Here is an 18099-nt window from a genome sequence, read left to right on the forward strand (position 1 = left end):
CATGTGGGCTCCTGCTGCAGCCTGCCTTTGGGAGAAAGAGGGAACAAAGTTTCTCTCTTCCTGTTCTCAAAAAACATGTAAAAATAACTTTGAAATCTTTATTTCTGCTGTATTTGCTTGAAATCAGATGCTCTCAGAAGTTAGAGCTACATCACAACTTGTGGCCCATGTATTTTTCATCCACATTGATAAACACTCTCAGCCTTACAGTGCTTAGGGAAAAATATAGATGTGAGAAGCAGTTGATAGTCTTTTACTACAGGAGACAAACTCCTTTAAAAAAGTCACAAAACTAACCTATGCTGACAGACCAGTCTGTGCATGCTCAGTCTACCTATGCTCAACCTGCATTAACTATGGGTGTTAAGCTTGCAAAGCCTCCAGCGAGTTTCAGAGTTCAGGGTAAGGTCTTCTTATTGTATTAAGAATACAGATGGCATGCATGTCTGGTCTTAAGATAGGCTTACACCAACAACCCCATGACAATACCAACATCAAACTGAATCATTAGCCAGTAAAATAACATGGCCTCTGCTGAAACCATGTTTTAGGGAATTTCATTTAAAGATAGTTTCATCAGATTTAAGACAAAATGTAAACATTTTTAAGTACCATTCAATTTGGTATTAGAATGTAGAGAAAATTTCTGTTCTATACTATGCCTCAAGAATTACGGCAGCTGAAGCACCTCAACAGAAGACAGAGCTAGCTGCCTTGCACTACTAATGCGGGCCAGTCACAGAGACCGTGTAGCTAGAAGTATTCATCTTTGCTCCAGCAGTCAATCGGAGCACAAACTATAGTAAGCATCATTTAATACCATGAGACTTTTAGGTACAGTTCAGTTAAACACTGTTGCTTTTTATCACTGATTTTTTTTTCATTTAGTTTTTCTGATGTCAGTGGTGTCAAGAGATTTTGAGAACTTATTTTAATAAATGTACAAAATCTATATAATCTGGTAGGTTGTCTTCTTTCAGCTTTTTCCTTTGCTATAGCAAGAAATAAATTATTAAACAATAAAAGCTACCTGAACTCAGAACTAGTAAATCTTCTTGGGATGCAGATAAGCATATAATTACTTAAATATCATTTTGTGATGAATAACTGACTTATGCCACACACCATTGGTATGTGTTTTAAAGGATTCTGGATGAGTATTTGAAAAAAATCAGTAATAGCATCATAAGAAATCCATCAGACTGAAAACTGCACTAACAAAATGTCTGATAAACATAATACAGCTTTGGGGTATTTCCTACTCAGTACCTTGGAAGGACTGCATTTTTCTGATTAGCTGAGTGGCATAAGATGCGATCTTGCTGGAGGCTGCTGCACTGCTGCAGCCACCGTCAGCCAACCCAGAAAAGTCTAATTATTAAACTACTGAACGTTATTAATGAACATTTTTTACATTTATGTTCTTACATTGTAAAGAACTTTCCAGCCTTCATGCCATACAAATGTAGCTGGCTCTGTATGCTCCTTTGTGCCACTGCATCTTCCACAAAATTTTACTGAAATGCAACCTGGTAGTTCAGTACAACATATTTAAGCTGTCAAGCGTGATAAAATTCAACATACCACCTTTTTTGTACCATATGAGGACAACTAAAACAACTGGCCAAATGAATCTTTGGGCTGAACGACTTTTCTCAATTAAGATATATCAAATATTAGTTTCTTAGCAAATATACAATAAAAATAAATTTGAAGATTAAATTCTGATCTTTTGCAAGTTCTTTGTCTAGCATCATCCCTTCTGCTATACTGACCAGCACTGATCAGTTTGTATTATGTGATTTACCACAATAACAAATGGGAAGATTCAGATCCTTAATAATGACATTATCAAAAGGTATAATTCTACAAGATTTCAAATTTGTAAGCAGCTGTCCACCCACATAAATAGTGACCATTGTGAAAACCATCACATAATGGCAACAGAGTTCGACACTGCTAAAACTTTTAGCCATGCAACTAAACTGAAAATGTACTGCCATAATACCTTTTAATATTAAATAAGAGGAAAAAAAATATCTTGATTCATAACTATATAAATAAATCCATGCAAATCTATCTGCTCATCATTTCAAAGTTTTATATTACTATTAGTCACTACAGTATTACTCTAGAATAATATTCCCTACTAACATTGAACAGGCAAATGACGTATCCTGGTCAGCTGTGTTGATTTCATTGAAAATGTTATTTTCATAGTTAAATTTTGAGCATAATTCTCAAATATTTATTTAAAGTTTGGTTTCAAATGCTGAAGTCAAGCACATAGATTTCTGAGAAGAATCACTCTGTTTAATCAAGGCATTCTTCAAGAAGAATGGAACTCTAAAAGCACTTTTCTTCATAAAAACGACTACGAAAAAACACGAACAACAGTAAGCTGCTAATTGGTGCTACCAAGTGAATTTTATACAAGCAGGAACCAAGTGCATGCTCTCAATCTCCTCTGAAGGGAGAAGGGAAGATGATATTCTATTTGCAATTCATTAAACAAAAATTTTATTGCAGAGGATTACACAATAACAAAAAAAACCCTAACACTGAAAAGCTAATCCATCCTAATTAACATCCTCCCACTATCACTATATATTCATTTAACCTTTCTTCATGGCCCTGTCCTTCCAGATGGCCCAGCAAAAGAAAGGTTTTTGTGCATGGCAGCAGGGTAAAAACATCTGAATTCTTGCAAAAATTAATGGTAAACAAAATCACACATTCAATTAACCATCACTGAAAATGGCTTGTCATTAAAGCTCAGCAGATTAGAAAATATATTTTAATTGATCTTAACAGCTACACGAATCTTTTGAAGTAGCCAGGGACCCGCTTTTCAAAAGCACCCAGGACTTCTCCACTTCTGCTCAATTTAAGCAAGCAAACCTTGACCAGTACCTTCAAAAGCCATGGATCCCAACACTGTGGTATTTCAAGACACAGTGCTCACACACACAGACCATATTAAAAAAAAAAAAACAAACAACAACAACAAACACAACCAAACCACTGTTCTCAATGCATAATATGCTTCTTATATGAAACATCTGTTTCAAAGAAAGTAAACACCCATATTCTGCATAATCTAGAGTTTTAAAACAGGGGTTTTTTTAAAGCAAATCCAAGTAATATTTATGGCAATAAATACTTTTGGTGTGGCACTGATACGTGGCAACATGTAAAGATTGTCAATTCTATGTGTCATTTTTGGAGTAAAAATTTCAGAAACAATTTTCAGGGTTTCCTTTAGCATAGCAGCTATTATCAAGGAATAAAGCCATAGATTAGTGTTTTGTTAAATTTACATGCTCAATATTGGAGTAAATTAATAAGTCACATAGTTTACACACAGTCAGTAAACTGGTTTTATAACCTAGGTTTGCTCATGTTTTTTCAGAGCATTTAAAAATCAACTTTTGCTCTATTCTAATAGTTTGCATGAAAAGTACAAACTTCTCCCACTTATCTTAAATGCTCGCTTTAGATTTGAATTACAACAATTTTAATGGCAAATCTAACTACTTTCCCACTGACCATTCAACTGACATAGCAGCTAGTAAGATTATTATGTGTATTTGGAAGTACACAGATTTACTTTTATTGTCACCAGTCTATACTTTAAAGTTTTGCAGGCATAACTTCATCAAGCAGGGAGTAAGGGAAAAGAAGGGCAGGGAATCACTGCTCTTCACAGCACATTTAAACCAGAAAAAAAAAGCCTTCTACCAATGCAGCACTATTCTGTTTGGGAGACTGACTTTAGGCTATAATAGAAAAAGAACTCTTTCTGGTGTATGCTGTATCACCCTAGGCAGTTTGCCAGTAATGAACTACCAGCAAATCTTTTTAAGAGACAAGCCCTTAGTAGGAATTCCCCACAGGAACAAGCTTGCAACTTTGAGCAGGGAAAAAACATTTCCTTTCAAATGGGAATGATTAAGTACATCTTTTTGTAAGGCCTTCTGTTTGGATAACTGAGAAGCCATCTCCTGCATTAAAAAAAATAAAAATTATTTTTGTAGCATCATTAACTGAAACCTGTAAAACTAAGTTGTGGACCTTCTCCTCATACCCCTGCACTCCAAACAGACATTTTTATCTGTGCTGAAGTAGCTAGATCCTAAGTTGTATTGGGGCACACAAAATAAAATAAAGAACAACAAGGATTAGCCTATGTTATTCCCAAACTTCTACAAACCCAAGTGACTTTTCTATCATTTGGAAATTTCCAGTCATCTTGGTCATATCTTTCTTTCAGGAACGTCCCTTTTCCTAAGCCAGACTGAAATAAAATTTCTGTTTCATTCACCACCAGAGATGGACTTGACACAAGCAATTATGTTTACCAAGAAAACTGAAGAGCTATTTCATGCTACTGGTACAGTGCAGAGCAGACAGAATAGGCCTAGGAACTGGCTGTAGGACAAAGTGGGTGTGAAACACTACCAACTCAGAATTTTCATCTATTTTGCAGAGGTGTGCCTTACAACACAAAGGAAAAAAGTTTTCTAAATACATGATATGCACTGATAAAAGTCAAAGCAATCCACAATAATTAGCTAATGCATACTACTGAAAGTTTGTGGCTGCCAGTAATATAAAAAAAATTGAAATATGAAGGTAGGGCTGAGTACAGCATTATAATATTTTTTAATAATCCCCTTGCAGAAATGTCATCTATTAAGGAATTCTTGCAATTGTGCAAAGGTTACTTACTGACGCATACTGTCTCACCTAATAACCATCAAACAGCTTTACTATTAATTTTCAGAAAGTTAAGTCAGGCTGCTCCAGTAGTTAAATAGTTACTTCATGTTTTTTTTCAATGAGAAAATAGATGCCAGGGCAATCGACATACATTAAAAATAGCAGAAAAAAAAATATCAAAACTGTCCCTGAGAGCATTTACATATGCACATAGACACAAAAACTTAGGAGGAGAGAATTCAAGCCTCTTCATTTTTAAGCCCGTGTGAAAAGAAAAAGGACAGCTCCTAACACTTGTTTTTTTCAAAATTATTCTCACAAGCCCTCCTGACTACTCATATACAGAATTATAAATACATTTCACTGACTTGAATCGATATGCAACATAAGGATCCTGTGGTATATCAGTTACAATTAGATCAAATATTTTTTAATGACATTTTCCCTAGTGCCTTTTGTACAAGTAGTTAGGTGTTTGGCTAAATACACACAAAACATTGTAACGTCTCCATCGTGTTTTCCCATATGCAAAATGGAGTGTTTTCAGTACAGTCCAAATTACCTTCCATCTTTCAGCTAACTTTTATGCCAGCTAGCAGAGATCAGGAGAGAACATTAGCCAAGAATCCAAAGGCAGAAAAAGTTTGGAAACACAGTATCAAAAAGTTATTTAGATTGGAAGATGTTCTAAGTGGGGGGAGAGAGAGCGGGGCCTCAAAGACCCCTGAACTGAAAAAGTAAACACAGTAAGAACAGTGCATATATGTAGAAGTCATTCTAAAATACATCACAGAACATTTAGCAATTAAACAAAAGTCTTTAGAATTATTTACTAAATGTGGTTAAAATTAATAACATTCTAAAGCAATATTTTCAGATAAGCTACGTATAGCAGATAACTGTGTATAGGGTAAAAACCAACAACCTTTTCAATGGATGGATTAATTAGTCACATGGCCTTAGAACTGTATGAGTCATAGGGTTGCTAATGAGATAAGGACAGGAAGCCTGACACCTCTAAGTCAAGAGTTCAGCCGGTTCTTCTCAGAGTACTCTCCTGCTGTGCCCTAGATTGAAGGCACAACTAACAGTTCAGGGACACCACTGGCTTTCCTATTGCTGGAGGCACTGAAAGATCCACCTAAATCTACTTACAGAGGAAATCTTTGCCTGAAAGATAGGACACAAACATTACCTTCCTGCAGCAGTGTCCCCCGCTATGGGTCTCCCCATCCCAACTACCTGGGAGAAAGAAGACAAGGTGTCCAGGACCACCACCTGACCCGCTCTGTTAGCACAGACTGGAGAGACCTTCTTTTAATGCAGAACCTCACTTTTTGCGAGGGTTCCCCACTGACAACGGTAGTCAGAAACAAGGCTGAAGAATCCTGCTATCAGGGGCATAGAGTAATTAATTATCATTAGGTTCCAGCCCTTTATGCACTAGGGTCAAGCCCTTTACTCACATGAATTTGCACTTGCCAATTTGCTGTAATTTATGCAAATAAGTCTCCCAAAACACACAGGCTGTCTCAAGTAGAACAGTGACACCAGTGAAAACCTTCAGGGTCTAGTCACAAGAGATGCAATACACCCAAAGCAGACAACTCAGACTTCAGGGGTGCAGTTTTCATAGACTCTATATGGATGGATGCCTTCTTATTGTTCACATTTACTTTTTTTTAAAAAAAAAAAGAAGGAAAGAAAAAGAATAACCAAAAATGTCTTGATCGCAGCCAAAATCCAGACTTGTATTGTGCCAGTCCGCCTGTACATTGTAAAACAGCCCAGTGCTAGTCAGACCAATGGGAAAGTCAGCAGGAGGCAAAGCACAGAAGAACAGAACATGGTACAGCCAGATAATACAAGAAAGAAAAATTGAGGTGGGAGAGCAAGGCAGAGGAAAGCATGCTGCAGAAGAGGACAAACAGAAGAGTAAACACAGAGGAAAGCCAGAGGGCAGAGACAAAAGATAACAAGAAAGAAAGAAATGAGCAGGACATTAACAAAGACAAAAAGACATGAGGGGAAATAACATACCACAGATGGTGAAAAAAAAAAAAAAAAAACAGAAAAGACAGAAGCAGAAGATAGATGTGTACAGGAAACCCTTCCTGCCAGAAACTGCTTCTTATCAAGCTAAGACAAGAAACACTGCCGAAAGAAGACATGAATCAAGCATTAAAAGTTCAGATCACCTGAAACTTCTTAAGGCAGATGAAAGAAACTACACTAAAATATGAAGTAGTGAGTTTATGAGGATTTCATACCAGAGTACACTGCCCCTGTTCTGCTGTAAGAGAAAAATAACTTATCTGGTTCAATAATAGTTTCACCGATCTACTTGCAGAAGAACTGGGCCCACTTGTGAAAGAACATTAACTGATTAGGGACTAATTATTAATTAAGTAGAATTCAGGATCAAGGTCAATAACAGTTTTTAAAGTTCCTTAGTCTGTATTACACTCTATGCAGTATAGAAAAGCATGAGAGAACTCTCCATTCAAAGTATAGAAAAGAAGATCCCTTCCTCCTGCCTCTCCTGGCACACACCAGAGACACACATCAAGGTGTTTTAGACAAAGGATTAGAAAAACTTTCCTACAGAACACAGGACTAACACTCGGCAAGTGGTCAAGCACAGTCCAGTCTGAATTTAACTCTGCACTTCTGCTTTGTTTGAAATGCATTGTTTTGTAACACCCAGTACTGGCACATCATTCTTGAGACGGAATAAGGATGACCATGAATCCACTGTGCAAGATAACTATAGTGCACCCTCTAGTCTGAGAATGGCAAAAAGGCAAAATAGAAATCTAAGCTTGTCTACTCAGAAGATAAACAGACAAAAGAAATTAATAATGAAAGTGACTCTTATCCTACAACATTAGTGATTACCATCTGCTTAATTTAATCAACTGATATCACAAAGCAACCTTTTCTTGCTTCCTTAAGTTATCATAAGCATCTCGTATCTCACAGCATGCTGCTGGCTCTATCACAAAAACTTCAATAATCACAACTTGCATATCAGCAAAGATGAGTGACCAACACAGAAACATACAACTGTCCCATCCTTACACTTGGCTTGCACTGTCAATTTTCCATGAACAGCCTACTGTTCCAAAAACAAGGGTGTGGAACCTTCTCACAGACATCGATCTTAAGATATTTAAGATTAAAAGTTGACTTATACTCAAGAATAATAGATATCCAAGATATATCCTATTTTTAAAAAATACATAAATACACATACATTTGATTTGCTATTTCTCTTAAGACTCATCTACCTGTTCCTTAAAATGTTTGTTATATTTTTGGTTAATTTGTACTAAACTTTCTTTTGCCATTGCTACTGCAATGTATAACTGACTTTCTGTTGATTAGACACCACATGTTGAAACAATCATGAGAAAGTTAAAACAGGGCTCACTCACAGCTAAACCAGCAGTTGGGTGGTTGACATTCAGTGTTTCACTGGCTCAGTCACAGATGAAGACAGACTCAGAAATCGTATCTCAGGTTTCCCTTACAAGTCTTGGAAATTACACCATACAGAAGCTGTCTTCTAACATCCCATCACAAAGAGGGATGAATACCTGTTCTGCATGTACACCCTTGGATTGAGGTTGCCATTACAGACTTCCTGAAGTCATAAAGAATGAACGCTTCAACTGCTCAAATTCTCATACATGCAAACAGTCTTCCCCCTAGCCCAAGCAAAACTGAAAAAGTTTCCATTTCTAGCTCCCACTTAACAGTGTTCCACTGTTTTTTGCCTTGCTGTTCCATTGCTTCCTCTTTCCATGGCTGGTTACAAATTAGGTATATTTTGATTCGCAAAAAAAAAAAATCCACATGCATAAATATTTAATTTTTCTGTTTACAAATTAAAAAAATATGAGCCAGTTCAGCTAGCTGATGGAAAGCAATTAATCTATTCAATTCAATGAAGCAACATTGATTTATTCCCTAAGAACCAATGCCTAGATATAATATCCATATGCAAACTAAAATTTATAAAGCTGAACTTTTGGTGTTTACATAATGAGTAAGTGAAGGCACTGGAGGAAGACCATGTTCCTGTTCCTCACTGGTCTCTCCCCCACAAGGCTCTAAATGATACAAGTGCTGCAATCCATACAGCGTCAATGGATACCTCTGTCCAGACAATGGAAATGGGGGAGAAGAGGCTGTTGGGGTTGATAAGACCAAACACCTGGTCTGGAAGGAGAGAGGAGATTATCTTATTCTCCTCAACTTTTGAATTTGAATTAAAGCCACAGTGGTGTACAGCCTCCTAGCAAGATCAAACTGGCAGTGTAGGGCTCATGGAAGACAAGCATGTCTAAATGCAGGGGGCTAAAATCCTACCAAACTTATTCATAAGATTTAACACTGATTTTTAAGATTTGGTCTGTTTTTTAGATCAGTATCACAAAAGATCTGAATATTATTCAACAGAACAATCTCTACTTCCACTGTAAGACAACTGACAGCCCTCTCTCTCAAATATCTATCTATACATACACCTCATGCATCAGGAAATGCGTGCTCAAGCAGGTTCCCAAGCAAGTCTGAAGATTTCTAACAGCTCTTCTATGACATTCCCTCACAGTACGCTTGAATCCACACTAAGAGTTCAACAAAGGAAGTAGGTCTACACTAGGAAAAATGTCAGTGAAATACCAGAGGAAGAGACATGAACCCAGACCACTGGTTAGTGTATTTCATTATGTAGAACCTTAGTCACAAGAAAAGCCAATGCCGCTCATTCCAGAATTATTTATTTTATTAGATCAGGCACACAAGATGTGCCTGTGTGTTCCCTTATTGGGCTTAAATCTGTCCCAGCACCTGAAAGTACATTGTCAGGATAAATTCTGTTCTTTGAGCAAACTTAGTGGAATTACTCAAAACCAGTATAAACAGGATGCAAATTTAAATGGGAATTTGAGAGAATTTAAATGGCCAAGTAAACTTTACATACATATAATTGGGGGTGTTCAAGACCCTTTCTACTTAAAATGGATAAGGATCTCTTGCTAAAAAAAGGTAATTTATTTTTGCTTAGACTAACCTGGCCACATTAGATTAAAAAAAAAAAAAAAGAAAAACCATCAGGGATGAAAATGTCCATTTCTTTCTAAATACTAGCACACTGTAGAATTAGGTCAGAAATACCAGACATTAACTTAAACCTAATGCTAAAAACATTTATTTCAAAATGATTAGCCTCTGACACAAGTAACTGCTTTACCCTTTTCATGTAATGCTTTATGAAATTAGTTATTAGCAGATCTCCTGGTGGATTGACAGCTATGGAGATTTGTGCCCTGAATTTCTCAGGAGGGGGGTGGGGGGAAAGGAGAGAAAGACTGTTGGTTGGCTAGATACACAGCTGCATAAATTGTTCTTTACATTGACCTGAATTATTCTGCCTTTCACCAGCATTTTTTATTGTCCATATTTGCTTAATCTTGGTAAACAAAAAAGTATATAAAATGGTCATATGCACAGAATAATTACTTTTAGGAAAATAAACAAGCCTTCACATCACAAATTACACAAACATGTTCATAAAGAGAAGACCTCGTATCAACCTAAATTTTCCATGTAAAATAATCCAAAATTACCTACTTACTGGTATCCAATTCTTTACTTTGTGAACAAACCTGCCCTCCCCGCCCAAAAGAAATCACATGCAGATTTTGAGTGCACAGGACCACTGAACTCCACTATTTCAAAATGGTGTTTAGTATAAACAATGAAATTATTGCAATGTAATTCAATACTACCTTTTAGTGTGATAGCCTTTATATTTTTTAATAGAGAATTAAAACAAAATTAGTTTTCATTATATGTTTTCAAGCACAACGCTAGTACACTATTTTCAACAGAACAAATACATCTCTACACACTACTTACTGCAGTACCATCCCTTTTTGAAAGATCACTTACACCAGCAGTGACTGCTTTTAAAATTCACATTGATGTTCCAATCACTTTAAAATGTACGAATGTAAAATTTCCCACCATCCTCTCATTAAAAACTAAAATACCTAGTAAAATATACTTCTAAATAACACCATTAAAAATTGAAAACAGACTAGACAAGTATACTAGGAAAGGCAGTAAAACTTCAGAAGACTGAAACAAGTGTCTGAAACACAACAAGAGCTAGTAAATACATTTAATCAATATAAGTGATAGAAATTCAAATTAAAGTTTTTATACCATACAAATATACATATAGATGCAGCATAATATTAATGTACATTCCCCTCCAAAGAATATCACTGCTGAAAAATCTAATTATAAACACGTAACATAAGGGAACACATATTAAAACTGGAAAAAAAAACCCAAAGCATTTCTACATACATTTTATTTTGAAGTATCACTATATACCAATTTTATTTTTTTTACTAAAATTTTCTGTATTTAATACAGTCTTAAATACTAGCAGGTAATTATGACCATCAACTTGAAAGTACAGCAAACAAATATAAAATAAAAACTCCAGAGTACTTACCAAATTATGATTAGTTGAATTAGAATCATCTTCTGGGAATGGGATGTAAACAGCTAAGGCCACACAATTGGCAAAAATAGACAGTAGTATAAATATGTCAAATGGTCTGAAAAATCTTGTTAAGGAATTCAGGAATTATGAGTGTCTACAAACTTTTAAGCCTAGTTCTCCTTTCAGCATCAACACTCGTAAAACAAGTCTTACTTTTAAGGCAATCTTTTGACTGGTAACTGTGACAAACACTTCATCTCCTGTAGCTATATTGCTATACCATATCATTTTCCATCACAATTATCTTTCAACATCCTCTTATTTTTGAAAAAAGAGAAAATTATTACTCTTGCTGCCACAGAGCACTTTATAGTAAATTCCAGAGATTAATATAATTTTATGCTCTTAAATCAATATGTGGGTCATCACGATGGGTAAGGAATACTTGCTGTGCTCTTCTGTCTCATAGGCTCACATAAGTCTCATTAAAGTTAACAGAAATGTGTTTGTCCAAAGGAAGAAAATCATTTGGGATCTAGTTCATAGTAGGATATGAGAAAGATTCCCAGCAAATCACAACTGTTCTCCTGTATGAGAGCTGGAAAGCTGTACAGTGGACGCAGGAAAATTCTGAGCCCCTCTTCATGTCTCTGACAGCTGGACTCCTGAACAATTTTGCTTTGGCCAGGACAGATGAAAGTTTAGGTGAGCAGACTGGGGAACAGACTATTATTACTGGTTTGACAGCCACGCATACTGAGAGGCTATAGGCTTTCAAACTGACAATAGCAGGAATTCAGCTACACTTTTTATACCATATCTGGATGACAGCAGTTGAAACCTGGAGACACGTTTTGTCTTCCAGAACAAAAAATATTTCTTAAAATTCATGCCTATGAAGTTCATCCTTCAGTTTATCATTAATTTGCCTTTCCCCCAAAGTATTTCGTTATTTTCTTGTAACTACAAACATGGAGGTACCCAGAGGAACCTATTCATGCAAGTTTGGAAAGGGAGTATTTGGGGCTTTAGCTAGGATTTTTGACACCCCTTCCTCAATTCAATGCACAACTTCCTGATAGGTGTCCATAAGAATCCTATAAAAGACTGAGGGAAAAGTACTGAATATACTTGAAGGAAGAGTACTGAATATATTCAAAAGCATATTTTTGTCAGTTTAAAATATTTTTCCTGAAAAACACTCCTACAAAACCCATGTGCCCCTTAAGATCTGTTAAATTTTGTTTGTTGGCCTACAAAAAGTTTGTCACCTCGAGGGCTGAGTTTATGTTCACAAAGCCTATCAACACCAACAGCTGCTATGTTGCGTACAAAATGAAGTTACAACACAAACCTTAACATGCAGCATTCTCCAGACTGAAATGAGCAAACGATACCAGCACAAGACTGACAACTTTGTTTTATGATGCAGTGCTACTGGGACAAATTCTGCCCTGAGTTATTCCACTCTAGATCCATAGTAATTTCATTTAACTGACCTTAGCCAAGGAGAGACCAATTTAATGAAATTAGTTGGACTTCTACCAGTTTAAATGAAAGCAGAATCTTTAATTTGCAATTGAATTGTGTTCAAATAACTGAAAAAAACAAGTCCTATAAATGAGTAACAGTTCCTATTGCCAGGTCGGCTGTTCTGTTTAAAGTAACAAAATGAGTTTTACTTCAGTAATCTACTCTCCTGAACAGCTGTTTCCTGTTACAGGGATGTTGCCATGGCTAACAGGCAAACATTTTCCTCCTCATACCTCAACAAAACTATTTTCTATTTCAAACCTTTTCTTGAGAATTAAATCATATACCAAATGAACATGCTAGCAGTTCTGCCAAAGAAATCCACATACTTCCACATCACAGCCACTGAACTAAAGATAAAGCAATCCTTCCCAGCATACAAGCCATCGCGAATGCAGGCCAGTATATCTGATCTCCTATCTACAGATGTACATGCTTCCAAATATGTTTGGTGGTAGACCTATGTTGTAAAAGTTCAGAAGATTAATGTGTTTCAGACACTTGTATGTACTTAGAGTGAGTCCTTGACTTAACTAAAAATCTTCCCTTCTTTTAGTACTTGGAAAAATAATCTTTTATTAAAGGATTCCTACATCTGACTCATTTGCCCTAATGGCAATACACCAAACTGCAATATGGAAGATAAAGTTTTGACATCTTGGGTTATCTCCCAATTAACACTGCTTGATGCACTCCTATCCATTCAACCTTATTTGCAAGGACAACAAATGCAATACAGAGATTTGCCAGAACATAATGTAAGCTAGTAACTTCAAAAAAGTTCTGAAAATGTTGCCCCATCTCCTCCAAGAAAAAAGCAACAGGTATGAGCTATTCTCTGACGTTGAGCTACTTACTTCAGTAAAATATTCTGTGTCATCATGACACAAAGAGGCTATCTTTAACAGCAATTTAGGCAAAATTAACTACCATCAGCGTTAATGAGTTACCCACATATGCAAGTGAACTAATGTGTTAGCTGCAATGCTATAAGAGATGCTGTAAAACAATCCCCTTCATACATTCAGAAAATGCAAGGAACAGATTGTAAAAAAGGAAACTGCATCAAAGGATACTTCCATTCTACTAGACTAATGCAGGCTCTTCGTATTGGGTTATTGAGAGATAAACAGAAAAGGGCACGGGGTGGCCGACTGTTAGACGTATTACCCTGTTTTTTGCTCTTGGCATATTGCTGGCGTTTTCTTTGGGACAGAGATCCTACAGGCTGGGCTGTGGTGGTACTCATGTTTTGGGCAGCCTTTGCTTGTCTAGCAGCATCAATTGCAGCTTGCCAAGATAGAACAGTTTGCTTGGATGGTCCTGAACTGTTTGACTGAATAGCTGGTCCGTCACCAGGGAGAGGAATTCTGGTGCTACTTGCATAGTTCGCCTCTGTGGGACAAAAGAAAAGAGTACCTGGTTATAATTTTTTATGCTAAAATGTGTCATAATATTTCTGACAAAAAGGTTATTTTAAGACCTCTTGGCAGTGTGATGCTAGATGTTACATATACTACGGAGCACAACTGTATGCATATATATATATATAATGTAACTGAACAGTAGCAAAAAATGCTCAGGAATCAGCATTATAACTTCAGGTTTGATCCAAGCGTCAAGACAAGTGCTACACAAACACTTCATGTTTTGATTCTTCTACTCACTACATTTTTTCCTGACTGGATGGCAGCTTTTCTGTCACCATGCTTATCCAATAAAACATAGCTACTCCTTAAGATCATTTTTGCTGTAGTACCTTAGCATTTACTACTCCCTCACTTCATTTTGGTCAAAAAAGTAGTTGTTTAAAATACTTACACATTGTTCAATTAAGAATGACCAACACTATGAGGGGAAGTCCTGTAAGCAAGTTAAATCTCGCCCTAATCTGCATTTTCAAAGAAAAACGTGTGGATGGCTCCCACAAGTGAAAAAAACAATATTGTCTGCTGATACACATGTTCATAAAGCACTGGTATCTTTCACACTAGAAATTACAACCGTGAAACCACTGTAAAGGGATGGGATTTGGGTTTGCTTTTTCACAACGATTTACAAAATAAACCGCACCTCCCAAACAATAATAAAGTCCTCTTTATCCAGATGACAGCAAAGAAGGCAAAACACCACCTCCTCGCAAGCTCTTTGACTAGAGCAACAGAGTCTACTCCTACATGCACCTGTAGGAAGGAAAGACTCCCAAGTGAAATTCAAAACTTGAAGATGCCTGGGTGGGAAAAAAAATAATATGGAGGAACGGCACAATATACGTGCTGGAAATTAGGGCTGGCAGGAGGGATGACTGAAATGGATCTACCCAGGCAAGAGAGTAAAATAGCTCCCCAGCGATCGCTGCTCGTCAAACAGAGGAGAGCCGCAAAAAGCACACCCCTCCTTTTCTAGACGGGGCGGGGTGGGGGGGGAACAGACATGGAGAAAGACGCGAGAGCCGCGAACACGCGTGGATGCGGACGAGCCCGGCCTCAGCCGCCGCCGCTTTCCCGCCGCCCCGCTCCGCTCGCGCCCCTGCCCCTGCCTGCGCGAGGGGCGGCAGCAGCGCGCGGCGGGGGCGAGGGGACGCGGGAGCACTAAGATGGCTCCCCGGGATGGCGGCGGGGGCGACGGGGGGGGGGGGGGGAGCTGGTCACTTCGGGGCCCGCGCCCGTCGCCCACGGAGGCGGCCGAGCCGCCGCGGGGACCCGGCAGCAGGGGACCTGGCAGCGGGGAGCTGAGCCCTGGCCAGCGGCGAGCGGGCTGCGCATCAACAGCTGGGTGACCCGGGGGCAGTGCCGCCTCGGCGGCGGGCGGACACCGGGGGCTAAGGTGGGAATTTTGTCTCCAACGTTTTTCCAAACCACGCCGATCTCCTTGCCTCCCCCCCCCCCCCCGCCGCCTTTTTTTTTTTTTTTTTTAAAATAAAAAAGCAATGGCACAGCCATCTCCCCCGCCTTCCGCCTGCCCTTTGGGATGCCATGAAACGTGGCTCGGCGCAAATAAACCACCCACCCATCCATCCATCCATCTATCTATCCATCGTCTTTTTAAATCAATACTTGAACGGGAGACAAAGCCCGGGTGCCTGCGTTCCCCGGGGGAGCCCCCGTCCCCCGGCAGGGGCAAAAACACAAAGTTACTGCTCATTGACGAGCGAGGAATCATTTAAAAACAACAGCGGGGGATGTGGCAGCGCCGGAGCCCGTCGGCGGAGGGGATGAACGCGGAGGAGCCCCGCGTCTCGCCCCCGTGCGCCCCGGCGGGGCAGGGGGCCGAGCACATCGCACCCACCGCCCTGCCCTGAGCCCTCGCCGCCCTCCCGCCCCGGGTTATCCACAACCACACGAATAAGAGGGAAAGGTAGACCGAGCCGTGTCCTCCCCCAGCGCAGGCTGCCGATATTAATGGCCCCAGGACGACAGACGCGCATAAACCCGCTCCCATGTTGGTCACAGGCCGAGGGCAGCACCTTATCCCGCCTTCACCTCATCCCCTGCCCTTCCCGGTCCCTGCTCGAACACTGCCGCTCATCCCTTCCCCATCCCAAACCTACCCCATCCTCAACCCCTTCCCTAATCCCCCCCAATCCCCGACTCCCAAATCCCTCATAAATCCTCCCCCGCTCCCCCCTCCCTCCCCTCAGCCCCGGGCAACGCCGCTGCCCTTGGTGGGCGCCCCGGCTCTTACCTTCTGGGTGCTGCTCCGGCTGCTGCTGCTGGTGCATTATTCCCACTTTCTCCAGTGCGTGAGAGGAAAATGAAAAAAAAAAAAACCAAAACCGGGCAGAGACGCCCCCCACCCCACCCCGAGCCAGGTGTGCGCTTGCCCCCTGCGCTTCCCGCTACCCGACCCCCATGGTAGTGACTAGCGACGTGCGAGGGGCTGCTGCTCCTCCTCCTCCTCCTGCTGCTGCTGCTTCGCCGCTGCCAAATCCCTCAGAGTTTGGGCCAACATGACACTCACATCCGGGTGACACGGGATCTCTCCATCCCTAGCAACCCGGCTGCTGCTGCCGCTGCCGCCGCCTGCTCCTCAGTCCCCCTCCTGCCGCCTGCTCCTCAATCCCCCTCCTCCTGCTGCTGCCGCCTGCTCCTCAATCCCCCTCCTCCTCCTGCTGCTGCCTGCTCCTCCTCAGTCCCCCTCCTCCTGCTGCTGCTTGCCGCCGCCACAGGGTTAACTCCCTCGCTGCTGCTGCCACCGCCACCTGCTGCTCCCGCGGCCGGGCCGGGCGGGGGCGCGGAGCCGCTCTCTAATCGCCCGGAGCTCCGGCAGCCGCAAATAGAGCTGCCGCCGCCTTAACCCCTCTGCTGCCGCCTTAACCCCTTCGCCGCCGCGCAGCGGCTCCCGCCGGCCGGGCTCCCGCCCCACACGTCGCCTCACCCGCTCTTCCCGCCCCCCTCAGCCCTCCCTCGGGCGCCGCTGCCCCCTCAGCCGCGCCCGTCCCCGCCGCCGCCTCCAGCCGTCCCGCCCCGCGGCCGCCGACGTCCCGGCCGAGGCCCCGTCCCCTCAGGCCGCCCGGGGCCGCGCAGCGCCCCTCGTACCCCCCCCCCCCCGACACGCCCTCAGCCCTTTCCCCCTCCCGCCCGACCGGCGCTGCCCCACACGGCGGGTGCCGGCGTAAACGAGCGGGAGGCCGACGAGACGCCAGCGGCTTTAGCGTCTCCCCCTCCGCGCCCTCCGGCGACCGCCTCCCTCGCCGTTGACAGCTCGGAGCTCACCGGCCCGCTGCCACCTTCCCCGCCCGCCCCTGCCTGCCGCCGTGCCCGCACGGCGCACCCGCGCTCTCCCCGCGCCTCTCCTCACGCCGCGGGGGCTCCGCTCGGCCGCCGCCCTCGGCTCCGGGGGAAACGCAGCCCCCCGGTCCAGCCCTGCGCTCCCCGCGCCGACCTGTTGCAACGCCGTCGCTCTGACGGCAGGCTAACCCCGACATCTTCGGCGTTTACCCAAACGAGCCATTTGAATAAAGCTGGCTTTGACAAAAAGGGGATTTGGGGGGGGCTACCTTTCACTGCAGAGCCCTGAAACTTTCATTTGGGTGTCGGTTTTGTTTCACTGGTCTTGAAACTACCGCAGAAGTCCCGTGGCTGGAGGCGCCACGAGGTGTACGGCACAGGAGGAACTCTGGACAGCGGCAAGGCTGTATTTCAACCACAACAGAAAGTAATTGACGAAATAAAGCAAGGATTATAGACATACAAATTCAAAACGGAACTGATGCTTCAAAATTAAAGTTTGCTTTCTCTGCAATTAATGTTTTTCCAGGATTTTTTAAAGAGTATTTCGGGATGAGTTTTTTAACAAGCCATAATCAAACCCAATGG

At 41.4% G+C, this 18099-nt stretch overlaps 1 protein-coding gene across 2 annotated transcripts in view; it reads right to left on the reverse strand.

Moving 5' to 3' along the window:
• Positions 1-16764, reverse strand: part of CACNA1D (calcium voltage-gated channel subunit alpha1 D) — a 197469-nt gene extending 180705 nt beyond the window's left edge. For both annotated transcript variants that reach the window (XM_075053572.1, XM_075053574.1), the window contains exons 1-3: positions 16466-16764; positions 13858-14176; positions 11258-11363 (exon numbers count right to left, since the gene is read on the reverse strand). In XM_075053572.1, coding sequence (XP_074909673.1) covers positions 11258-11363; positions 13858-14176; positions 16466-16502 — 462 coding nt within the window. In that variant the 5' untranslated portion in view covers positions 16503-16764. The remainder of the gene's footprint in view (positions 1-11257; positions 11364-13857; positions 14177-16465) is intronic.
• Between the last annotated feature and the right edge of the window lie 1335 nt (positions 16765-18099).

The sequence above is a fragment of the Buteo buteo genome, chromosome 21 (genome assembly GCF_964188355.1).
Source record: "Buteo buteo chromosome 21, bButBut1.hap1.1, whole genome shotgun sequence".
Classification (NCBI taxonomy): domain Eukaryota; kingdom Metazoa; phylum Chordata; class Aves; order Accipitriformes; family Accipitridae; genus Buteo; species Buteo buteo.